General features: G+C 45.5%; 17 protein-coding genes across 17 annotated transcripts; 9 read left to right on the forward strand and 8 right to left on the reverse strand.

Moving 5' to 3' along the window:
- Positions 1 to 126: 126 nt before the first annotated feature.
- On the forward strand, positions 127 to 1,031 carry KUCA_T00002579001 (uncharacterized protein; the record flags this gene model as incomplete). The annotated part of the gene is made up of 2 exons (XM_022602844.1): positions 127 to 187; positions 433 to 1,031. 2 exons carry the CDS (start codon positions 127 to 129, stop codon positions 1,029 to 1,031), a joined length of 660 nt encoding a protein of 219 aa, XP_022458608.1.
- A 108-nt stretch (positions 1,032 to 1,139) lies between these two features.
- Positions 1,140 to 2,845, reverse strand: KUCA_T00002580001 (uncharacterized protein; the record flags this gene model as incomplete). The annotated part of the gene is made up of 3 exons (XM_022602845.1): positions 1,140 to 2,394; positions 2,451 to 2,646; positions 2,698 to 2,845. The coding sequence occupies 3 exons, from the start codon at positions 2,843 to 2,845 to the stop codon at positions 1,140 to 1,142; spliced, it is 1,599 nt and encodes a 532-aa protein (XP_022458609.1).
- A 282-nt stretch (positions 2,846 to 3,127) lies between these two features.
- On the forward strand, positions 3,128 to 5,368 carry KUCA_T00002581001 (uncharacterized protein; the record flags this gene model as incomplete). Its single annotated transcript, XM_022602846.1, has 1 exon — positions 3,128 to 5,368. The coding sequence occupies one exon, from the start codon at positions 3,128 to 3,130 to the stop codon at positions 5,366 to 5,368; it is 2,241 nt and encodes a 746-aa protein (XP_022458610.1).
- Positions 5,369 to 5,405: 37 nt separating this feature from the next.
- KUCA_T00002582001 (uncharacterized protein) lies at positions 5,406 to 7,790 on the reverse strand (the record flags this gene model as incomplete). The annotated part of the gene is made up of 1 exon (XM_022602847.1): positions 5,406 to 7,790. One exon carries the CDS (start codon positions 7,788 to 7,790, stop codon positions 5,406 to 5,408), a length of 2,385 nt encoding a protein of 794 aa, XP_022458611.1.
- Positions 7,791 to 8,044: 254 nt separating this feature from the next.
- On the forward strand, positions 8,045 to 9,151 carry KUCA_T00002583001 (uncharacterized protein; the record flags this gene model as incomplete). Its single annotated transcript, XM_022602848.1, has 2 exons — positions 8,045 to 8,067; positions 8,122 to 9,151. The coding sequence occupies 2 exons, from the start codon at positions 8,045 to 8,047 to the stop codon at positions 9,149 to 9,151; spliced, it is 1,053 nt and encodes a 350-aa protein (XP_022458612.1).
- Positions 9,152 to 9,209: 58 nt separating this feature from the next.
- KUCA_T00002584001 (uncharacterized protein) lies at positions 9,210 to 9,485 on the reverse strand (the record flags this gene model as incomplete). The annotated part of the gene is made up of 1 exon (XM_022602849.1): positions 9,210 to 9,485. One exon carries the CDS (start codon positions 9,483 to 9,485, stop codon positions 9,210 to 9,212), a length of 276 nt encoding a protein of 91 aa, XP_022458613.1.
- A 258-nt stretch (positions 9,486 to 9,743) lies between these two features.
- On the forward strand, positions 9,744 to 10,178 carry KUCA_T00002585001 (uncharacterized protein; the record flags this gene model as incomplete). Its single annotated transcript, XM_022602850.1, has 1 exon — positions 9,744 to 10,178. One exon carries the CDS (start codon positions 9,744 to 9,746, stop codon positions 10,176 to 10,178), a length of 435 nt encoding a protein of 144 aa, XP_022458614.1.
- A 54-nt stretch (positions 10,179 to 10,232) lies between these two features.
- Positions 10,233 to 10,868, reverse strand: KUCA_T00002586001 (uncharacterized protein; the record flags this gene model as incomplete). Its single annotated transcript, XM_022602851.1, has 1 exon — positions 10,233 to 10,868. The coding sequence occupies one exon, from the start codon at positions 10,866 to 10,868 to the stop codon at positions 10,233 to 10,235; it is 636 nt and encodes a 211-aa protein (XP_022458615.1).
- Positions 10,869 to 11,352: 484 nt separating this feature from the next.
- Positions 11,353 to 12,336, forward strand: KUCA_T00002587001 (uncharacterized protein; the record flags this gene model as incomplete). Its single annotated transcript, XM_022602853.1, has 1 exon — positions 11,353 to 12,336. The coding sequence occupies one exon, from the start codon at positions 11,353 to 11,355 to the stop codon at positions 12,334 to 12,336; it is 984 nt and encodes a 327-aa protein (XP_022458616.1).
- An 86-nt stretch (positions 12,337 to 12,422) lies between these two features.
- KUCA_T00002588001 (uncharacterized protein) lies at positions 12,423 to 14,012 on the reverse strand (the record flags this gene model as incomplete). Its single annotated transcript, XM_022602854.1, has 1 exon — positions 12,423 to 14,012. The coding sequence occupies one exon, from the start codon at positions 14,010 to 14,012 to the stop codon at positions 12,423 to 12,425; it is 1,590 nt and encodes a 529-aa protein (XP_022458617.1).
- A 245-nt stretch (positions 14,013 to 14,257) lies between these two features.
- On the forward strand, positions 14,258 to 14,509 carry KUCA_T00002589001 (uncharacterized protein; the record flags this gene model as incomplete). Its single annotated transcript, XM_022602855.1, has 1 exon — positions 14,258 to 14,509. One exon carries the CDS (start codon positions 14,258 to 14,260, stop codon positions 14,507 to 14,509), a length of 252 nt encoding a protein of 83 aa, XP_022458618.1.
- A 72-nt stretch (positions 14,510 to 14,581) lies between these two features.
- KUCA_T00002590001 (uncharacterized protein) lies at positions 14,582 to 15,451 on the reverse strand (the record flags this gene model as incomplete). The annotated part of the gene is made up of 1 exon (XM_022602856.1): positions 14,582 to 15,451. One exon carries the CDS (start codon positions 15,449 to 15,451, stop codon positions 14,582 to 14,584), a length of 870 nt encoding a protein of 289 aa, XP_022458619.1.
- Positions 15,452 to 15,696: 245 nt separating this feature from the next.
- KUCA_T00002591001 (uncharacterized protein) lies at positions 15,697 to 17,349 on the forward strand (the record flags this gene model as incomplete). Its single annotated transcript, XM_022602857.1, has 1 exon — positions 15,697 to 17,349. One exon carries the CDS (start codon positions 15,697 to 15,699, stop codon positions 17,347 to 17,349), a length of 1,653 nt encoding a protein of 550 aa, XP_022458620.1.
- Positions 17,350 to 17,588: 239 nt separating this feature from the next.
- On the reverse strand, positions 17,589 to 19,430 carry KUCA_T00002592001 (uncharacterized protein; the record flags this gene model as incomplete). The annotated part of the gene is made up of 1 exon (XM_022602858.1): positions 17,589 to 19,430. The coding sequence occupies one exon, from the start codon at positions 19,428 to 19,430 to the stop codon at positions 17,589 to 17,591; it is 1,842 nt and encodes a 613-aa protein (XP_022458621.1).
- A 559-nt stretch (positions 19,431 to 19,989) lies between these two features.
- KUCA_T00002593001 (uncharacterized protein) lies at positions 19,990 to 20,610 on the forward strand (the record flags this gene model as incomplete). Its single annotated transcript, XM_022602859.1, has 1 exon — positions 19,990 to 20,610. The coding sequence occupies one exon, from the start codon at positions 19,990 to 19,992 to the stop codon at positions 20,608 to 20,610; it is 621 nt and encodes a 206-aa protein (XP_022458622.1).
- Positions 20,611 to 20,958: 348 nt separating this feature from the next.
- Positions 20,959 to 21,558, reverse strand: KUCA_T00002594001 (uncharacterized protein; the record flags this gene model as incomplete). The annotated part of the gene is made up of 2 exons (XM_022602860.1): positions 20,959 to 21,492; positions 21,544 to 21,558. The coding sequence occupies 2 exons, from the start codon at positions 21,556 to 21,558 to the stop codon at positions 20,959 to 20,961; spliced, it is 549 nt and encodes a 182-aa protein (XP_022458623.1).
- Positions 21,559 to 21,783: 225 nt separating this feature from the next.
- On the forward strand, positions 21,784 to 22,269 carry KUCA_T00002595001 (uncharacterized protein; the record flags this gene model as incomplete). The annotated part of the gene is made up of 1 exon (XM_022602861.1): positions 21,784 to 22,269. One exon carries the CDS (start codon positions 21,784 to 21,786, stop codon positions 22,267 to 22,269), a length of 486 nt encoding a protein of 161 aa, XP_022458624.1.
- Positions 22,270 to 22,533: the final 264 nt, after the last annotated feature.

Here is a 22,533-nt window from a genome sequence, read left to right on the forward strand (position 1 = left end):
TTTTCGTTAGGTACACGTCGGAACAACCAGTAACACCATTGGTGCAAACTCTCGAATGAATTGAATTCAGACTGTGATCCAGTACACTTCAGGCTGGCGTAATAGATACAGTGCGTTTTTCGAACAATGTTGTCCAACCTTGCATTCAAGCAGATCTCTAAGAGAGGTTTGGGATTGAAGTCTATTGGTATGTTATTGTCGGGTGACGTTTACCGACTCGGCAGATTTGACAAACTTGTAGGAGACCGTTGAAAAGGTTTTTCTCCAACGTCGACCAAATCTAGAGTCAAGGACTTAATCTGTGATGGATTCAAGCTTGATAATGAGGATGATTTGCTTGGCAATTGTCCCTTTTGAAGTTCTACTCAGATTGCCCTTCCGTCCATTCTTTCCGAACCACTTGTTTTGTACTAACAATCTACACAGCTTCAGCACCTAGATTTCTTTCTTCCACCTCCACCGCTTTGAAGTCCACTTATGACTCTCCAGACTTCTCGAACTACCTGAACAGCAACAAGGGCTCCTCTGACAAGAGCAGAGACTTCACATACTTCATGGTTGGTTCTTTCGGTGTGCTAGGTGCAGCTTCTGCCAAGTCGACCGTTGAGTCTTTCCTCTCTACCATGTCTGCTTCTGCTGATATCTTGGCCATGGCCAAGGTTGAAGTCAAGCTTTCTGCCATCCCAGAAGGTAAGAACGTCATTGTCAAATGGCAAGGTAAGCCTGTTTTCATCAGACATAGAACCTCTGGTGAGATCGAGGAGGCAAATGAAGTTGATATCTCTACCCTTAGAGACCCACAGAACGATGCTGACCGTGTCAAGAACCCAGAGTGGTTGATCATGTTGGGTATTTGCACCCATTTGGGTTGTGTCCCAATTGGTGAGGCTGGTGATTTCGGTGGTTGGTTCTGTCCATGTCACGGTTCCCATTACGATATCTCCGGAAGAATTAGAAGAGGCCCAGCTCCATTGAACTTGGAGATCCCAGAGTATGAGTTCAGTGATCCAGACACCCTGGTTGTTGGTTAAGGAGGTAACGCAGACGAATTGAATGAATTCACAAAACATGTAAAGAAGCAGACGAATTAATGCTAATAAAGCATTTCAGCAAACGAAATCTATTTGAAATATCAGCCCTTAAATATCGGGGTATAATTGTAGCCACTTAGCAAGATCGTCTGGAATGTCGGACCAGCTCTGAGAGACTGAAGGTTTGTCAGAAGGCTGAAGTTCAAGGTTAAGACGTTCCCATTCTTCCTCGATCTCTTTTGGAAGATTATCGGGACCTTCGTAATCCGAAACATAATGCCGTCTCCAGTAGAAACTCCAGTGCGCTTGTGCACCTTGCGGGATGAGTCTTCTTCTCCCCAAATTGGGTACATACACTCTTCGCCATTTCTGGCTCTCGTCCTCAATAAACACACCAATTGGAATTATTTCCAGAAGCCACCAAAATAATGATCTCAAAAACGAGTCATCTCCTCTGCTATCAAAGTTTTTGATTGGCTCGGCTGGGGGCCCGTCAAGTGTTTTTGATGAGGGAAAAGCTGCCGTATGCTTCTGGTCATCTTCACTTGTTGGCACAAAATGTCTATGATGGTGAGGCGTCATCCAGGGATCAGCATCCGGATGATTCATCGGAACATTTCGAAATGTCCATAGTGGATCATGGTGACATGAAAGGAGTGAATCCAATGAAGGATGTTGGTCTGCAAATTCGTGAATTGCGTTTTTCTTGAATATAACCCCAAACTCAATTGCAGATGCAAGCATCCATCTCAGAGCCACATTTGCCATGTTTTGGCCATTGAAATCCTCAGGCCATGCTCCTCCAATGTCTCCATGACATCCTGGAAACCAGAGTTCAACCAGGTCGGTACTGATATGATCAGCATCGGTAACGGCCATGCTATGTTCCGAGCCCGATAGGTCTCTTCCAAAAAGTTTTTGGAAAAATGACTGAGAACGCTTTCGTGGACATGTTATTACCTTCTGCTTACATGTCAAAGGGTACAATGGTTGAGTGTACGATATAGGAACGAACAGATTCTGCTTGAACTTGCCTCTCCTTTCGTCCATGCTGACTGCATGACGAACATGCTTCACAGTATCGCTCCAGGAAGAATATGGGAATAAGCGATCCCTCACAATACCAACAGAGTTGATGGAGTCCCACAAACCCATGAAGTGGATACACACATTTGGTCTGGAGAACGTTGTTTTAAACTCGTTAGCAACTTCGTCAGAACCGTAATTCTCATCTGGTTGCCCGTCATGTTCCCAAGTCCTGTGGACCTTCCAAGCAGTGGATACCATATTCTCAAGCCCGGAATTTAGAAGTCCAACCCTTTCAATCATTCCTGCAAGAACACGTGCAGTGAATGCTCCTCGACTAGACTATTGGTTAGTACAAGCAAAAAGAGAAAATGTAAGGGACTCATAACCTACCTGAAACCAAACATGTAGATTTTATCCCCTTCCTTGTAGAACTTCATGAGCCAGGTATAAGCATCAATTATGTGTGCATCCAATGAGTAAGCAATTAGAGTATCGATATATTCCATTCCAGTAGCGTATGCCTTTGTAAGATATGCCCCTTCGGTGAGCCTTCCAAATTCGGCCGTCATTGCAGCACCAATTCCAGCTATTGATTATTAGAAACTGAGAAAAGTAGTTGATATGATGGTTTGCATACGTTGGTAGTAACATATTTGATTGTCATTGTCCTTTTCTAACATTCGAAAGAGCTTCAAAACGTTTGTAAATGGCAAGGATTCAAACTGATTATGAGTTCCATCGAAGCAAAGAATGAGGTTCCTGCTAACAGCAGGATACTGTGTCATGTTGATGACGCAAATGTTCGATTTTCAACTTGATACACAGTTTGTTAGTTGCTGATTAGTCTTGCTGGAAAGCAATTCTCTTGTCAATTCAAGAGGCGATGTGGTCCTATGTCGCGAAGGAGGCGGTTTAACTTTTGAGACATACAACGGATAGCCTGTTGTAGGTAACGCACTACCTCACGTGACCAGAAATTTTTTTTCATGTAGAAGAGCTCTATACATTTTGTGTCTGAAGTACAACAGCTTCATGCTTTACTGATAACACAAGCGCAATTTGCCGGAATGTCTGCTAATTTTTCAGATAACTTCATAATCGCATCTTTGCCACGTCAGGCCCTGCTGGCCGACAGCAGTGCCTCCAAGTTCTGCGTGGCCTCCCCTCTGGCAAACGAGGCCTACGGCAAGATAGACCTAGCCATATCTGGATCATTTATCGCAACATATATACAGAGACCCACTCCAAGAATGGTGTGGTCTGAGGCTATTGCACCTCAGGCGAAGGTTACATCTATTGCAGTGTACAACAAAGATTTTTCTGACGAACAAGTTAACTTCGCTGTGGGTATAACCGAGAGGAAGAAATCATGTGTGAGGCTGATAACAAGACGCAAAGCAAGCTCCGAAGACTTAGACTCAGCATCTGGAGATCAAAAGTCTTTTGTTATACCGACTGAAAAACCTGCTGTGGAGCTGAGGTTCTCCAAGGACGGAGAAGTTGTTTTCTGTCTATTTCAGGACTCTACTACTGCTGTCATACCCTTTGGAACTGATATCATGCCTGAGTTGGAATACTCAGGAGATCTGTTGAAACAATCATATTTTCATTCGTTTCTCGACGCACGTTTGGTGGGAGGTATAAACAGCGATACGAGCGCTGAGGGCTTCTTTCTGTATGTTGGAAAAAATAGCCGAGGCTCTTCCTTTGATGTCAAGTTGTATGCTCTGGTTGACAGAGAGTGCCTTGAGATTCTGTCAACGGATCTGCAAATTGAAATTGCGAAGCCGAAATTCTTGTTCAATGCTCCTGGCACGCTGATAGCACTGGACGAGGAAGGGAAAACCATGCAGACATACACGTTTCCGTCTTTGAAGCCCAGGAAATCTATTGATTTGAGGGGAATTATAGCCAAAAATGGCGAAGTATCTGTTGTTTCTGTCGCACCAAACAGAATTGCAATTTCCTCCGGAAGTTCTGTATTTTTAGTTGATGTCCTTCATGAAGCCGTGATGGCTTCTTACGAGATGGTCTCGCCAGCCAAGGCAGAATTCACTACTGTCGAACTCATTGAATCCGCCTTTGTCAAGGGAAACTCACAAAGCTCGAAAAATACATTTTTACTTGTGGTGGTGAAAAATTCCAGAGATAACACCGCTACCTTGCAGAACCTCAAGGTTGATGTTGGACTGGGAAGACTCAGAGATGTTTTGGGAAACAGTACTCTCAAGTTCAATAGAGAGAGGTCGCTGAAGTCGCAGTTGAATGGAATTCCTCGAGTTATGGATGTCATAAAATCGAATTCATTTGAGTCAGAGGAAGCCGTCAACAAGAGCGAGCTTTTGGGCCTTTTGGAGTATCTGAGCAAGACCTACAAAGAGGGCAATTATGAGTCATTTGACTCGGCATTTGTTTCTTTCATGAAGGGAGAATCTCTCGCAACTGTCTCTCAAAATGGAAATGCCAAAAAAGTGAAAAAAGTCAACAACTTCTCCAGGGTGTATGAGATTGATCATGACCGTGTTGTAGATCATACCTTTGTCCATTTGGTGGTGGACATGTTGCTCGGATCCCCTACAAGCGAAGCCCTTGAAGCAGAGTCTGTTCCCATTGAGTCTCTCACTTATCTGTTAACCCATCCCCTATTTCCAACAGACTATGCCAAGGTTGTGCTGAAAAAGCTGGCCGCATATCCAATCCTCACCAGACAGGCGGTTGTCACATGTCCGAACATTCCATGCATTGATCTCATTCACGAGCTGAGTGTGATCGACAACGACGACATTTTCAAAGATGTCTTGATTAGGCTGGTAGAGGAGTTCTCCAGCGATAGAATCACTCAGGAAACCATACGGCTTTCCAACACCGCATCCGAAACTGGTGGGCCTTCGTTCGACCTGGACAAAATCATAAGAAAAATCATCAAGTTGAATTTCGGCTTCGAAATATTGAACTCTTTTATCGACTCGAATGGTCTTATTCTGAGTTTGCAGTATTCTTCGGACGCTGACCGTTTGTCCAAGCTGCTATCCAGAGTGGACAAGCAGGTTGACTCTTTGGTCTCTGACTCCCAGTTGTTGACCATCGTGAATAAGTGCATACACGCAGTATCATTGGAGGCTAAGAAGTCCAGAAAGAAGAAGAATGGCTTACCTGTTGAGGAGGATAACATTTCAGCAGTGTTGGACCAGGCTAAGATCAGAGTAGACTCGATGTTGCCTATCACCGAGGCTTCTGCTGGCCGTGGAAGAGATGACGAACTCTTGAAAAAAGTTCCGGTTTATTCTTTAGAAAGACTTACCTTGTAATATAATTGGGTCTATTTCATTCATCATAATCGTTTCGTTAGTTTGCGTTGCTCAGACGTAGGTATCTTTGTGCAGGCAGTTTCTCTAAGATCCTTGCTTTGAGCTGGGAGACATGTTCACCAATAAGGCAAATGATATCCCATACTTTATCGTCCAGGCTCTGACCTTGTAACGACTCGCTTTCGCCATGTGAACCATGATGCAAGTCATGTAAATAAAGCTCATACTTCACTATGTCTTTCCTTGTGATCAGACCACTCAGTTGTCCCGAATCTTCCACGAACACGACTCTGGGTCCCAGCTTGTGAAAAATATTCAGTAGAACCTCCAAAGGTGTAGATGATGGAACTGTCAATGGAGCCAAGTTTACGTATTTTTCGAAAGAAATCACCGCACCATCACTCTCGAGTTCAAACGAGTCCTTCTTCGGTAAAGTTTGAGTCTCAGAAGTCAATGATTGCTGTTTTCCCTCGGACACAAATACACATTCCACATGGGTGTCAATCACCACACCCGATGCTTTTTCCTCGTTGATACATTTGATGATATCAGCCCTATTTATAAAGCCCAGTTGGGAAGGGTTGAGCTCAGAGACAACAATAGGAAATGAGACATATGTGGTATCCATCAGCAATGCCTCTAAGTCCTTATATTTCAGCCCGCGAGCAGGAATAGCCACTACAGCATTTGACATTGCCTGAGAAACGGATGTGTTGAATTCGTGCTCCTCCTTTGCATCAATGAACGGAAGACCGTTGAACCTGATCATTTGGTCTGCAATACCTCCATGCCCCCATCTGTCGCCGATAGTCTTAGTAACACCAACGACTATCATGGTGGGTAGAATGTAACGAACTGCACCAGTCAGTTCAAACATCACCACGACCACTGTTGCATGCAAATTTGTGATACCGCTCAAAGCAGCAGCAGCACCCAGGAACGCATAGGTTCCCGAAATTACACACGTGGACGACCCTTCGGCCTTGCAAACATCAAAAAGTCCCATTTCGGGATAATGAGACTCCAAAGACTCAACAATTAGCCCCAAAGCCCTCCCAAAAGTAGCACCTGCTGCCATTGAAGGCACAAAAATTCCAGCAGGGACTTTACAGCCATAGGATATTATCACCAACACCATGCGCATTACCGTAGCAAAGGCCAATGAGAAGAAGAACTTCACATTATTCTTATCTTTGGAGCAAAGATCATGATCCCAGTCGGCACCGCATTCGTGAAACAAGATTTCCATTCCCTTGGTCATATCGAGCCTCAGAAATTCGTTGAAATAACCAATCATAGCCGTAAGCGTTGCCAAGATCACCACCTCCCTGATGGCATGGTTTTTCAGGAATTTCTGTCTAAAAGCAACAACCCTGACATTTAACTTAGAAACAACAATGCCATATACACCACCGAAGATTCCCAAGATGATGAAGAACGGAACCTCAAACAAGTGCCAGTTCTGGTCATAAGTTACCTCGAAGATGACTATTTGTCCTGTTCGGAAGGGATTCATTGCTGCCATGACTCCTGTTGCAATCAATGCACAAAAATACGATTTCCACATAGAAGACAATTGAAAAACGCTCGAGATTTCCTCGATGGAGAACAAAACTCCGCCCATGGGCGATGCAAAAGCTACAGCAACACCCGCAGCAGACGCAGCTGTCAGGTATTGACGCGAACTAGATGCAGACCTCCGGAATCTTGTGAATAGGCTCGGAACACAATTCCCAACACATGCAGCGTAATGAACACTGGGTCCTTCTTTACCCACACTCAACCCCGAAGAGATTGCTAAAGGAAGAGCAATGCTTTTCACCAATAAGGTCCACCAGCCCAGAAAGTTCTCCATGACAAATCCCGAGACAATGCACTTAATCTCGGATATCCCAGAGCCAGCGGCCGAGGGAGCATAATGCTTGACCAGAATGGCAGCAGTCAATGCCAGTGCGATGGATATCAAGACAAAGATCACATAGTTGAAAAATCCAAACGATGACCAAGGCACCCAATCTTTACAACTTGCTTCTTCTCCTTCACCCCAGCAGCAAAATGATCTGTTTAAGTAAAAATGCGAAGAGCACCTTCCAGTCTTAATGTCTCCCATAAATTCGGTAATGATGCTCAAAGAGGCAGCTATGAAGCCGATCATCACTCCCATCAGCGTTAAAACGATCCACGACTCGCATGATCTCAGCAGCTTGTCCAAAAACGGATTTATGCGCGTGGTATTGCTGCTAGTCAATCCCTGCTCTGTTAAATGTTTGTCCTCATGGAATTGGGCCTTGTTGGTCTTTAGTGTGTCTTGTACCCAGTCCACGGTGACAAATTCATCGAACCTCTGAATAGGCTTTCTATGAGCAGCCGACTGGTCAAAATAACCGTGCCAATCGGTTTCCGTACTATCCAGATGATCCATAGGAGCCGTGGTTTTTTCTAATATGAGCTGGGTCGACCAATTCGTTCGGTATGTAGATCCATGCATTATATCTCTTGTTTGAAGATTACGTATGAAAAGGGCGTGAAAGGGCCAAGAAACCGGAAAGTCGGTACTTCCGAGGGTCGGAACTTTCGATAAGCCTGCATCATACAAATCAAGATCGGGACTCCAGGCTCGAAGATGACTCCACTTTGCTTAGCAAGGATAACTTATTTGATTTTGTCTTGGAGGAAATGACTAGAATCGTTGTCATTGGGTAAGTTCATCGAAAGATATTTCCCGATAATCATTGTATTGACATATTTTTCAGCGCCGGTGTTGTTGGCTTGACCACCGCTTATCTGCTGTCAGAAAAAGGCTACGACGTTACCATCATCGCTAAACATCTTCCTGGCGACTTGTCTATAGAGTACACATCGCCGTGGGCAGGTGCTAACTGGTCCAGTTTTGCGACTAAGGACAATGTTGTAGTGCAAAACCTCGACAAAGCGGCCTATCTCAAGTTCCTCCATCTGGCTGAGAGAGTTCCCGAATCAGGCATAATCGTGAGAGAATGCATGAACTACGACAGCGTTGCCAAAATACAAGGGAAAACAAAAGATCAATACACGCCCTGGTACTCTTCTTTTGTGGAAGATTTCAAGGAATTGCCTCTTGAAGATTTGCCCGAGGAAGTGGGCTATGCCTATTCGTTCAAGACCGTGGTCATCAGCACCTCCATTTATCTGAACTATCTTTTGAACAAATGCGTGCAAAACGGGGTCGTTCTGAAGAGAAAAGTGCTTAATCATATTGACGAATCATTTTCTCTGCATTCTACTGGTTTAAGAGTTGAAGTCGTGGTGAACTGCTCTGGCCTCCTCTCTGCAAAGCTTGGTGGGGTCAAGGACCCCAATGTGTTCCCTATCAGAGGCCAAACCATGCTGGTTGAAAACGTGATGGACAGACAATTTTCGTACGATTACAGAGATCCTGAACACCCGGAGGATATTTTCTATGTCATGCCTAGAAGAGAGGGAGGCTCGATTGTTGGTGGCTGTTTCATCCCCAACAGTGACTCTGACGAGATTGATCATGAACAGGCCAATAGAATGAAGGCGATGGCTATGAGGTGGTGTCCCGACCTGGTTGACCAGAAGAAGGGAAACCCCCCAAACTTGAACGTTTTGAAATATCAAGTTGGCCTGAGACCCGGTAGGAAGGGAGGCTACAGAATAGAAGCAGAAGGTAATGTGGTTCATAATTACGGTCATGGAGGTGCTGGGTACCAGTCGAGTTACGGGTCTGCTGAAAAAGCCATTCAATTGATTGAACAGATTCTAAACAGGCCAAAATTGTGAATGAGGTGAAATTCCTCTACGAAAAGACCAGATTTTTCATATCATTGATTAGGCCGTCTTAACTAGTCAAAAACCTCTGTAGTCCCTTGATCATCAACTTTCCTGCTTGCTTTGCAAACTTCTTCTTATGTTCATCATCAGTATTTTTCTTCACAAAATCTGACATATAAGTTGCAGAGCTGGCTTGTCCGTCGTATCCGCCGTTTTTATCATATGGAACAGGATCTCCTTTGAACGATTGTGTCTTATTGTGCGGCTCCAGACTGTGCCCGTACTGAATCGGTTTTGCACTGGTATCTTTCGGGTATGGAGGTGGTACGTAGCTAAATGCCATGATGACATGAGCTGGAGATCATAAAAAACAAGGAATATCCAGGGCTATCACAATACGCTCCAGAATTTCACCTTATCACCACATCTCTATGGGGCTCCCCCAGAGCCATTTCCGAGTTCTTTAATGGTAGTGTATCTCTCAATTTGGTTTGTACACGTAATTTTCCATGGACGTTTTCGAAAGGTGAAAAGGTCTTGTTCGAAATCTTCAAACAGTTTCACACACCAGGCTTACACCAAACGCTCGTTTCTATCAATAATGAGAGCTACCCAGGTTACCTATTTTCAGGAGACGGTGTCCGCCTTGCTGAGAAGACCATGGCAAACGTGGAGAGACGGTGCTCCTTTCTACGGCACAGACAGGTCAGGTAACAAGAGATTGCCCATGACCACAAAGTCCGGTAACAAGAATTTTTACAAGGGTACGAGATCTTCTGGTATTGGTAAACATACCAAACAGGGTGGATATCTGATCAACTATGACAGGGTGCGTCATTTTGTTGCTCCCGCTGGTTTGGAGCAGACCAACCTCAAGCCATATGTGAGTTCCAACAGTCCTTCTATAAGGCATACATTTGAAGGCTACACCAAAGGTGCAGTTGATCCGGAACTGTATTTAGAGAAGGTGAAGGAGTATGTTGAGACTGGAAAGGTTGAATATCCGATGCTTCCAAACTGGTTAGAGAGGGGTTAGAGGGGACTACGGATCAACTTGTGGATCGTCTTTCTGTATATAGATTATGAATAATTACGCATCAATCATGACCACATCTGTAGATTCGTCGGCATTTCCAGGCTGTTCGGATTCGGCTTGTTGCTCAGTTTCCTCTTCATCTGGTATTATCTCTGTTTCCTGGTCGGCTTCTCCGCTGGCCTCGTCGTTGTTCATAAAATTGGTCAAAGGCACCTTCTTGTAGGGATTTTCCACCTTCTGGAATCCCAAGACCTGTTGGCCCTTGCTCAGTTCTTTGACAGGGGCTTGGGGCTCAGCTTCAGCGATAACAGTCTCTGGCTCCACAGGCAGGTCATCTTTCTTGGCCCTGTATCTGATCTTTTTCGTCTCCACAAGGTTCTTGAGCGAATACACCGGAGGCGCTATATCACCCAAAAAGTTGAGATTCTCCTTGTTGCTGATGGCAGAGTGGAAGTCCTTGTAGGTCACCTTCTTCCTTTGGTTTGCTTTGGCAACAAAGGCTGCTTGTTCTGCCAAATATAGAATGAACAGTTCAGTAGCAACACCCACAAGATATACTGCACCTTCTGTCGATGTTACATGATCAGGATCAAGTTTCATGATCTTCTTGATCCTCGATATTGGCAGAGTCAGTGTGGACTCTGGGACAGTCTGGTCGTCCTCCAGTGCTATTGATTCTTCTTGTGACATTGGAAAAGGTGCGCACAATATTTGTAGAGCAGTCAATAAATGTATATATATATATATATATATATATATTTCAATGAATTAACCGACTTCTCCAAAGATTAATGTGAGAAGTATACAATCGGTTGAGGATCATTGTAGAGTGTAGTGTAAGGGCCCTGGACGCGATCGCAGAAATCGTGTGGGACGCGTCTTTTTCAATCTCTGAACACACAAAGTCGCGATCTTTTTTGTTAGGAACCATCAAAGTTGGCCATCAATTGCAAAATGCTGAAAACTTCCGAGAGGCTTGAGCGTATGCCATGGGTTGAGAAATAGTAAGCAATTTCTTTTATTTTGGGTTATAATGATTAACCATTAGGGATCCATAGACGTGGTCCAATACTAACACCCACCAAGTCGCCCTCAATCTCTGGATCAGGTCACCAGTCAGGAGAACACGATCAAAATCCTGGAAAGAAACCTTCAAACGGCAAATTTGCCTCACATGTTGTTCTATGGACCTCCAGGAACCGGTAAAACCTCCACGATATTGGCTCTGTCAAAGCAGCTCTATGGGCCTACCCTTTTCAAGAGCAGAGTGCTGGAACTGAATGCCTCAGACGAAAGAGGCATTTCCATTGTTAGAGAAAAAATCAAGAACTTTGCTCGTCTTTCTGTTTCAAATGCTTCCAAAGAGGACCAGGAAAAGTACCCATGTCCACCATATAAACTCATCATATTGGATGAAGCAGATTCTATGACATCTGATGCCCAGTCAGCTCTGAGAAGAACCATGGAGACTTACTCCAACGTGACGAGATTTTGTTTGATTTGCAATTACATCACGAGAATCATTGATCCGCTTGCCTCCAGATGCTCCAAGTTCAGATTCAAACCACTTGGTGACAATTCTTCTCTGGCAAGATTGCAGTACATCGTGAGCTCCGAGAAGATAAAGCTCGAGGACGAGACTAAAATCCTGAAGGAAATATTGAAATTGTCCGAGGGAGACTTGAGAAAAGCCATCACCTTTCTTCAGAGTGCGTGTAAGCTGTTTTCCTTCGGAACAGATGGTGATAAAGCTGAGGCACCAGACGCAGATTCTATGAATATTGATGATCCAGTGGTTGTGCCTACGTTCTCCATCACCGATATCCAGGAGATTGCCGGTGTCATACCCAACAGCGAGACAAACAAGCTGATTCAGCGACTGGTTGCCAAGAACTTCAACGACATATTTGACTACCTGAGAGAGGATGTCTTCAAGGCAGGCTATAACGGGTCCAACATTATCAACTCCTTACATGATTCGCTGGTGCTCGGTGGAGACGATGATGACGACGATGTTGACCTGGCCCTCAGTTTGAATCATGATCAGAAGAACAAGATCTCTGAAATCATATTTGCTGCCGACTCTAAGCTGACTAACGGATGTAATGAGCAGATTCAGGTTTTAGATGCGTGTTTGAAGATAGCTGTGCTTCTATGAGACTCTTGACGGTTCTACTTAATTACGAAAAAAGAAGGATTTTCTTAAATATGCTGTAGTTAAGGACTCTTTTAAGCATCGGTTACTCATTGACGACGTTGCATCTGCATCAGGATGTGTTGAGGCACCTGCGATTGCATCTGTTGAACAGACCCCTGTGGAAGCTGTTGCTGGGGCTGGCCCGGTTGGGCCTGTTGCATATGAGGAACTTGGCCTTGCATCTGGTGAGGAGGAGGGTACTGCGGGAAACCCTGCTGAGGAAGACCTTGCTGAGGTATGCCTTGTTGAGGTAGGCCCTGTTGTGGTAGGCCCTGTTGGGGTAAGCCCTGTTGGGGATTGTACATTCCTGGAGGCTGAAATCCCATCGAGTATGGCAGACCAGGCATTCCTTGGGGAGGAGGCATCATTCTTGGGTTCATCATCCAAGGTGGCAGTCCCATTGGGATCTGCTGGTTTGTGTTCCCGTTAGAAACAGGCGCAACATGTTGGTTGGGGTGCACATTCAGGTTTGGATTGGCATTGGCAGAGTTCATGTTCAGCATCAGTCCCGGTGGTGGAAGCGACTGGTGCGACTGTTTTTCACCAGGGAAGAAGTTGGATGAGTGTTCCGGTTGCTGCTCCTTGGACTTTGATAACAACGACATAAAAAAGTCATCCTTCGCGCTCTGTGGAGGCTGTGAGAGCATGGACATTAGCTGGTCTGCACCGTTTTGGCTGTGAGATTGTGGGGGTGCCAATCCTGGAGGACGAATGGGGGCATTGGCCTGGACTGGAGCTGCTTGAGCCGCCGATGAAGCGCTGCCGGAGGAGTTCAGCCCTGGTGGTTGTTTCAAACCTGGTGGACTAACACTTGCGGGCGCAGTCTTTGGAGTTGATTCAGGCTCGGGCTTGAAGAAAGAGCTGAATCTCGAGCTCTTCTCTTGAGAATTGGATCCTTCCACAGATTTGGGCTTGTATGCATCAAATGCAAACATATTATCAACGGGGTTGAAGACACCTCCAGCAGATGCTTCAGCCTGGGGCTGTTTTTTGCCACTGATTATATCATTGTAGTGGGCCTGTTCTTGCTCCGATATGGCCTCACCGTTCTGTTTCTTTTCCTCGACCTTGACTCTGAACTTCCAGTTCTCGAAATCTTGTGCTGATTTGGGTTGTGAATCATCATCATCGTCTTCTCCCATCCATTCAAGTGAGTCTTGCTTCTTCTTGTATGGGTCCTTCTTCTTTCTGTCTCTTTCACGTTCTTTACGACCTCTGCGACGGTCCAGCTGTGGATTCTTAATATGGAAACTGCCCATTTCACCTGTAGATCCAAACGACTTATCATTCTTCAATCTCCAAAATTCTGAGTTTGAGATTTCGGATTCATCAGCTGCCCCGATGTTCTTATAATTTTGCACTCGCTCATCGCTGTATACCTCACGCTTACCCCTTTTCTGCACCTGGGGAACTGTCAACCGCCAGAACTTGGCATCCGGTAGAGATATCTCCTTTACCACCTCCTGTATTAGTGGCGAGAGTTTCAGAGCGTACAATTCTTCCTCTGTAAATACCCTTTTCGAAGACTTGTTCGGTGTCTTCGCCTCAACCACTGGCGGCGGTGTCGTGGTCTCTTTGGCAGCCGCGGCTGCTGCGCTCTCCAAGAACTTTGTGATGGCGTTCAATTCTTGTTCCATTGCGAATGAAAATTTCGCTTTGAACTTTGCGCTTTGTTTGGCTGATAGAAATCGGAGTCTTGTTGGCCAAGTGGAACCAGGAGAAAACCAAATGATGGAGGCATCTCGCTTGGACGTCCAAACTAGTCGTGTGTGGGTCAAACGGGTTAAGCCTGGATTCTAGAGAGTTTAATGATAGGGCCACCAAGTTGATATTGGTGTCGTTCAGATTTTCAACGGTGGTATTAAACTAGGAAATACCAGTCATGGTCAAATACAGCAAAGAAGATGGGTTGTCCACGGAAAAATTGGTGAAGTCCGTGATAGTCACGGCACTGGCAGTGTTCTTCTTGTTCTCCATTCCATATCACTTCTACGGCATCTTCTTCGACCTTAGCCTTTTCAATTTTGTGTTGGTTATGGTGCATATAATCATTGGCTATAACGTTGTTTGGTATGCAAATAGTGTTTTATTAGAAGAGACGGACGACGAGTTAGAATTGAAGAAATACCAGTAAGAGACAGAACGAAAAGGGTGTCATCGAGCTGCTGATGACACATTCGATGAAGCAGAACAACAGGAATGAGGGTTATTGCATTGTCAACAATTCTTCCTCTTCAGAGCTGTTTGCTATCTCTTCGCTTTCTTTGAAGTTCCAGTGGGAAGATGCTGTTGTGTCCAAGTGCTCTTGAAGCCAGAGCTCGCATAGAACGTTTTCTTCGCCAGAACTGTTCTCTATCTCCATCTCAGCGGCCCGGTACCGAGCTTCAATGGCTTTCTGTTTCTTGTTCGGCCAAACTTCCAAAAGAAGCTCCTCCCCCTCGTCTGCTGAACTGTTCTCAATTTCCAATTTATCATCAGCTTCAATATTGTTAGCCTCCAAACTCTGAGGAAAGCTCTGGTTCATACTGCTTTCATCATCATATGCATAAACATCACTCTGCTGCTGCAGCTTTGCGTTTTTTTTAACCCTCCTTTCCGTAGTGGAATCGTACAATGTCTCCAGATCTTGATCCTTCAGATCGGGTGACGTTCCAGCCTTACCCCATATGCTTTCGTTCAAATCAGCCTCGCCCTTCTGATCAAACGCTCGGATCTTTGGCTTTGGGACACAAGGAGGAATCAGTTTCACGTATCTGTGTGTCCAGCTTTCAGAATCGTAGAGGATGCCTCTGCTTGCTTTAGAGTCTACTATCTTGAAACGGTCAGAGCGCATCTCGAAAAGCGACTTTTTATGTCTCGCACTGAACTTGGTCCGAACATGTGATGAGATTGACTTCGGTCGCCTCTGCTTGACTCTATGTGTGCTCTTTGTTCGCGTTTTGGCTGAGTTTGCTGGATTGTCTATAAGGCTCACATGGGAAAACTGTCTGAGATCCTCTGATACAGCTAGTTGGTGGTTGAACTCTTCAGCGCGGCTCTGTATCTGAGTAGATACAAATTGCACCTCATCCGTCATATCATCATCAAACTTCTGGAATAAAATCGCCCAACAACTATCATATGTGAAATGTGCGGCGTTAACCAGATATGTGTACTCCGGAAACAAAATGAGAATCTCAGGGGAAATCGAATCACGTCCCCGGATTGGTGGTACACTACCCTATATCCAACCGTTCGGATCGCGACGCGTCGTTACGAAACCGTGCCATTAGCCTTTAACCATATACCACAACGCAATCAAAACTCACTCAGTTTGACGAGATGTCTGAGAGCATATCACCGGTAGAGGTGTTAAAGCGGCCCCTTGAAGAAGAGTCTCAGGATGAAACCGCTTTGAAAAAGATGAAGATAGAGGCTGAAAAGCAGGAGAGGCTTGATAAGAAGCTTCAGCTCGAGAAGGAGAGGCTGGAAAAAAGAGAACTTCTCGAGAAAGAGCGACTAGCCAAAAAAGAGCTTCTAGAACGCGAAAAACAAGAAAGATTGGAGAAAAAATTACAGCTGGATCTGGAAAGACAGCAGAAAAAAGAACAGATCGAGCGAGAGAAACAACAGAAAAGAGAGCAGCTGGAGCTTGAAAGATTGCAGAAAAAGGAGCAATTAGAATTGGAGAAGACTTTGAAGCGCCAAAAGTTAGAAAAGGAGAAACAGGAACGTGAAGAGAGGAAGCTTGAAGAAAAGAGACTGAAGGACATCAAGAGAGAAGAAGAGAAATTGGAACGCGAGAAGAAGAAGGAAGAAGAAAGACTCGCAAAGGAGGCCAAAGAAGCCAAAAAACGTGAAGAAGAGGAGAAAAAGAAGAGAGCACAACTGAGTATTGGATCCTTTTTCAAACCAATATCTTCATCTCCATTAGCCAGTCCCATCCGAAAGCAAGAGGTGAAGACTCAGGAAGCCTCCTCTAGCGATTACGAAAAGCACTTCCTCAAGTTCTACGTGAAGGAAAATTGTCAATTATGTGGCCCTGTGAATCTGGATGCAGACACTAGACGTGATCAGTTTTCGCTATCGGCTGTTTCGGGAGATTCCAACATCCCCAGGTTTTTCAAAGGGTGTCAGAGGAGGAAACGGGGAGCTTATGAACAGTCATCCCGGTCGATTATGCAGCAGCTGAACGTTGACCAGGAAAACGAATCTCTGTGTGAACAGTTCTTCAAAGACGTGCCGATCAGATTCCTACAGTTCTACGAGAATGCAAGGCCTCCGTACTTCGGAACGTACTCTCCTTCTAATGCTGAAGGGGTTGAAAAATTGGCTTTGAATCCCTTTTTAAAAATTGAAGGCACAAACTACCAGTTCGATTCCGATTTGGAGAGCGATGACGAAGATGACGAAGGAGAAGATGTTGAAGACGAAAACGACGAGGACGATGATGATGAGAGTGCTGCAGATTCAGACGAGTTAGATGAGTTTGTTGACGATGACGATGAGAATTCCACAAAGCAGAAACGCAAATTGCTAGGGCCTCTCATTCCCGTGGTGAAATGGCTGGGAGACGCTCAGGACGATGAAATCTACAACTCCAAGGAGTGGGAACGATTGTCGTACGATATCGAGTTTCCCATCGATCCTTTCAAGGACTATTGGACCCCGTCTTTGGCTGTTCCCTCTTTGGCTGCCATAGGTTCGACGACAGCTGCTTCACTCCTAGCAGCAAGCCAGGACAGTCCACCCAAGAAGGCTTTGAAGGTGATTGATAAGGCAAATGACATCGAGAACTTGTCAAATTTCATTCTGGAAAACCCCAGGTTCACTATTGGCACGCTAACGGAGTTGTGCCAGGTGAATGTCTTCAAGGACCAGCGTTACTCCAAGACTGTGGTCAGGAACAGTATCCAGAACATTGCTTCTTTTGACAGCAAGAAGAAGCTGTGGATTTTGAAGGATTCAACTAACACAGCTGTGAACTCTATATAGGGCAGAAGCTCTGTATATTATAGAGACCAACCAGCACTCTCAGCTCTATAGGATAGAGTGTATAATGAAATTCAAGACTATTACATACAAAGCAAAAGCATTCCTGGTGAAATGAATAGGATTTACAAATAATTATATCAGGGACCAATGGCCAACAAATCAGATCTATGGACGCACGCCATGAAATCAAGCTAACATAAAATACTTTCACGAAATAGCACTTCTAGCCTTGCACCTTCCTAAAGATCAAAGTCCATCTCATCCTTGAATGCCTTGCTGTGCTCTTCTTCATCGTCGTCAATTATGGCATCTTCGTCGCCAGCAGCTACATCCGTCAAGGTGTCGTTATCCTCGTCCTCGTTTTCAAAGTCAACGTCAAAGAAATCATCGTCAGAACCGACGATCTTCTCGTATAACAATTTGGCCTCGGTAACAACTCCATCGTATGAAATTTCAGTGGATGGCATATTCGAGTATATGACTGTGGAGTCTGGAATCACTCCGGAGCCATCTGTGGTTGGTTTTTCAGCACTCGTGTCGAACAGAGACGAGGAAACAACGCCAAATGGAGGCACAGCGGTGTGTTGAGTGAAGCACAATTTGAACAGGTACTGCAATTTCTCCTTTGGAACGAAATCCTTGAATGACTTGCCCAGTTTGACCGAATTGATGACGGTGGCTCCATCCGGCTTCACAATAATGTCTTCTGGGTCTAGCGAAACGTCAAAGCCGTCTTCTGACTCTCTGAGTATGCTGTCTTCCAGCTTGAGCAGGGCTGCCTCCAAGTCTTTTCTGGCAACTTCACCCTTCTGGATCGTAGAAAGATACCATACACATTGGTTGACCGGACAGGTACCGGTACCTGCCCCCATGATCAACACTTGGACAGGGTACTTGTTGTTCGTGGACAACGACGCCGTTGGAAATACCACAATCGCAGCGGTCTCATTTTCTGCCATCCATTCTCTGCAAGACTTTTTCACCACGGTGATCAATCTGGTGATCTCGTACTTCATCTCAGGGACGTATGAGGCATGTGGGGGTGCCTGCGATGGAGAGCACACAACCTTCTCGGTGACATGGGCACTTGTCCCATCAGAAAATTTTGCCAGTTTCGTCTTGGGGTCAAACGACTGGAGAGCACAGTTGAGCTTGTACGTCGATCCAGCAACCGCAGCAGATCTACAGAAGCCCTGGGAAACTTCACCCGGGCCACCGTACTTGGAGAACAGAACAGGGAACTGGCCCAAGACATTGAACGAAACGAGATAGCGTCTTATTCTCGACAATCCTTCAGGAATTGAAATATCAGGAGAGGCAGACAATCCCAGCGAGTATACCAACTCGTTGATTTGGGGGCCATCCAGCTTGAATCTGTCCTGCAGGAAATCCTGGATGGATTTGTCTTTGTAAGACTCAACCAACGCCAGGTTGTCCAACGAGTCATACTCAAAGATGAACTTCAGGAACTTCATCAGATGGCGCTTGGTGGCCAGTGACAAAGACTGGTCCGTGAAGATGTCTTCTTTGGAGGTTTGCAGTTTGCCGAACGAGTCATTCTCGAAAGTGTGGAAGTTCGACAGAGACTGGAACTCCAAGTACATGTGAACTCTTGACTTGGTCAACAACGACATGAGGTCTGAGCGTGCGAAAACAACCCGTGGAGTAAGGTCTATACCGTAATCTCTGGAAACGAGGTCCTGAGGCCTGGGGATGTAAAGAAGTGCCTTGGAAAAGCCCTGGAATCCCGGGGTGTGCTGGTTAACACTGTGGACCCAGTCCTTCAGCTGGTCAATAGTAAGCGTCGCACAAGTATCACCATAATACGGGTTTGAGTCAACGTGCAACACGTTCGAGCCCTGCCATGCCAATGCGGCTGCCAGGATACTCTCCACTAAACCGGTTCCACATATCAACACATCGCAGGTCTCCGGGGTCTGTGGGCTTATCGGTTTCTCTATTCCCGCTAGTTGCGGAATTACCGATGGCTTTCTTCCGTTGGCCATCGACGGTCTTCTTTCCGCCATTGAGGGGCGGCGGTCAACCATCGATGGCCTTCTTGGTTCTGTGACGTAGCTCATGGGGCAAAGCGGAGAAACGAGCTGTACAGTGGGGCACTAAGTTGTATCGCGCTTATTTCTCGAGACTTTGTTGCAAATCAACAATCGTATACAAAGATCCAAAATCAAAGCCTTTTCACGCCGGTCTGCAGAAGTTCGCAGAAACAAACGTTGAAAGAATCTTCCTTACTCCCTTGGTCTTGGGATGTGCGTGAGTCTCTTCTGAGCTATTTTGGGCCTTTCTCACAGTTCACGACTGGCAAACTGAAAGAGCTCGTAAAAGTGGGAATTGAATTGAGTTTCTCGATTGAAAGACAGCGTTGAATACAGAAAACTTCAAAAGGACAGGAGTGCTGTCTATGCGCCGTCGAAGCCATAGCCAGCTCGGCTCATGGAGGAGGGCCGGCCATTACGTAATCGGTTGCACGACCTTTGGTTGGTAAACGACTTGGTAGTGCGCCGCATGTTTTTTCAAAAGAGCCAATCAAGACGACTTTGAATTTGATTATCACTTAAAGGACCACCATAGTTTCATCCACGCTACGCCCTCCACATTTTCTACACACGAACACCACTGAAAATGTCTGTGCTGGCAAGATCCTGTATTATGAGACCAGGGTTGAGGTTTGCCTCCCCAAGATACGCGGTTTCGAACCTGAGACTGCTTAACACCCAGCCTTCCACAATGCCAACCGACCAGCCAGTGTTGTCGGAGAGACCATTGACGAACGTCCTGGACTACGCTTTCACCACAATGGACAAGGTCAAGAACTGGGCTAGAAAGTCGTCTTTCTGGCCCGCCACTTTTGGTCTGGCTTGCTGTGCCGTCGAGATGATGCACGTTTCCGCCCCAAGATACGACCAGGATAGATTGGGAATTATCTTCAGAGCCTCTCCAAGACAGTCGGATATCATGATCGTGGCAGGAACAGTGACGAACAAGATGGCACCAGCCTTGAGACAGGTTTACGACCAAATGCCATACCCAAGATGGGTTATATCGATGGGTTCGTGTGCTAATGGTGGTGGATACTACCATTACTCGTACTCCGTGGTAAGAGGTGTTGACAGAGTTGTTCCTGTTGATGTCTACGTGCCAGGATGCCCACCCACTTCCGAGGCGCTTATGTACGGTATCTTCCAGCTCCAGAAGAAGATGATGGACCATCAGACCCATAGAATGTGGTACAGAGCCTACTGAGCTATCGATGCGGAAAGGAGCGAGAGATGGAACAAGATACTCAAATCGATAACAATATCATCACCTATTTATAATCACAGCATTTGTTAGTCGATTTGTGATTTCATGGATGGTTTGCTGGATCGGTGTGCATCTGGTGGACATTGTCTGGATGATTGAGCTGAGCTGAGGGTCAGCGGGCGGTCCCGTTGGTTCGAATATTTCAATTTTAGACAGACAAAATCAAAATCAAATCAATAGTCAACAAAAAGCGAGTAGGGAAGTAGTTCTATGAACGAAGGCGATATGTGAACCGGGAGATACACACTTCAAGCAATGATTCATAATCTCAGAAAAAACGTTTATTCCTTACATATTCTTCAAATTCTGCCTTATGGCATCCTTCATCGAAGCAAACGTACCATTTGCAAATCCCTGAGTTTTCAAAGCGTTCTGGAACCTTCCTCTTTCAAATGCTTCGATCTTAGCAGCACCTCTCTGAGACGAGTGTGCATTTGGAGTGTGGTTGATCTTAGGCTTGTTTGCCACAAAACTGATAGAATCCTCAGGATTTTCGGGTAACTCTTCTGGCAATGCCACGAGTAAGTCGTCCAGCTTGGACCCAGCTAATTGGGCTTTCTCCTTTCTCTTTCTCCTTCGTATAGCACTTTTCGATATAGAGTCGTTATGTTCGTGTCCCTTCAAACTCGCAAGTCTTTCCTTCAAAGAAACTGATTTCGTTGATGCCTTGCTTCCCTTTTTCTCAGCCTTTTCTTTCTCCAATCCTTCCTGTATCAGTTCCTGTATCTGCTCTGATTTGGAGGCGGTTGCCGCAGAGGATGGTTTGAGGGTCTTCTGAGCTCTGGTTGATTTAGCTCTTAGCGTGGTTCTTTTCTTAACAGCCTGGAAGAAATGTTAGTAAGAATCCAAAAGCTATGGTTATTCAACCAAAACTTTGTCCAATGACATACCATCTTGCCTAATTTCCTACGAACCTCAGTCCTCTACTTACCCTCCAGTCTTTAGACCATCTCTCTAAAAGTGTCTAAAATTTAATCCATCAAAGGCGTGCGCCAACTGAAAAAAATTGAAATTCTCCAATCCTGCAATTATTGAACTGTCCCTCATCAACCCGAAATAATTCCTTTGGACATTTCTTGACGCTTTTCACATTATCGTTACCAAAAGTCCAGCATGTCTAGAGTTGCCACTTTTTCTGCTATCGCCGCCACGGCTGTGTTGGGATACTGTGCCTATTTCGATTACAAGAGAAGGACCGACAAGGAGTTCAGAAAGTCTCTGAAGAAGAGAGAGCTCAGGGCCGAAAAGAAGGCCAAAGAGCAAGCATTGGAAGAAAAGAAGAAGATCCTTGTTGAGCTCCAACTGAAGTACAAGGAATCCGAAGCCAGTGACCCTATTCCACGTGACCCTGCCGGGCTCCAGGAATATTTCCTCAAGGTTGTCAGTGAGGCCGAGAAGCTGGCCGCCGTACCTGGCATGGAGGTGGACTCCGCCATCCTCTTTTACAAGGCTTTGAAGGCTTACCCCAACCCCAACGATATCCTGGCAGTTTACGAGAAGACAGTTCCTCCTCACATCTTGGAATTGGTCTTGGTCCTTGCTGCTGTTGAGCAAGGTGCTGCTGCCGCTGCCGCCGCTGCTCAGACCAACATTGATTAGATGTGGAAGAGCGCTCAAAAGAGCCTGTTTAAAATTCAAGGTCAAACTCAATTATAACTCGCACTCTCTAAGTCTGAGATGATCCGGACCATCTATCGGACCAATGGGATATAAAGGAAATGCTTTGATGTGAAAAGTACAATATTCATGTGGTCTGCCACCTTTATGTTCCCTCTCTACCCTTTTTGTACATATCGTCGTAACGAAACAGAAATGCAAGATTCGTGTAAGAATTCGTGAATATGTAAACATGCAAAAGACAAC

Source organism: Kuraishia capsulata, genomic scaffold, assembly GCF_000576695.1.
Source record: "Kuraishia capsulata CBS 1993 genomic scaffold, Kuraishia_capsulata_scaffold_3, whole genome shotgun sequence".
NCBI classification, from domain to species: domain Eukaryota; kingdom Fungi; phylum Ascomycota; class Pichiomycetes; order Pichiales; family Pichiaceae; genus Kuraishia; species Kuraishia capsulata.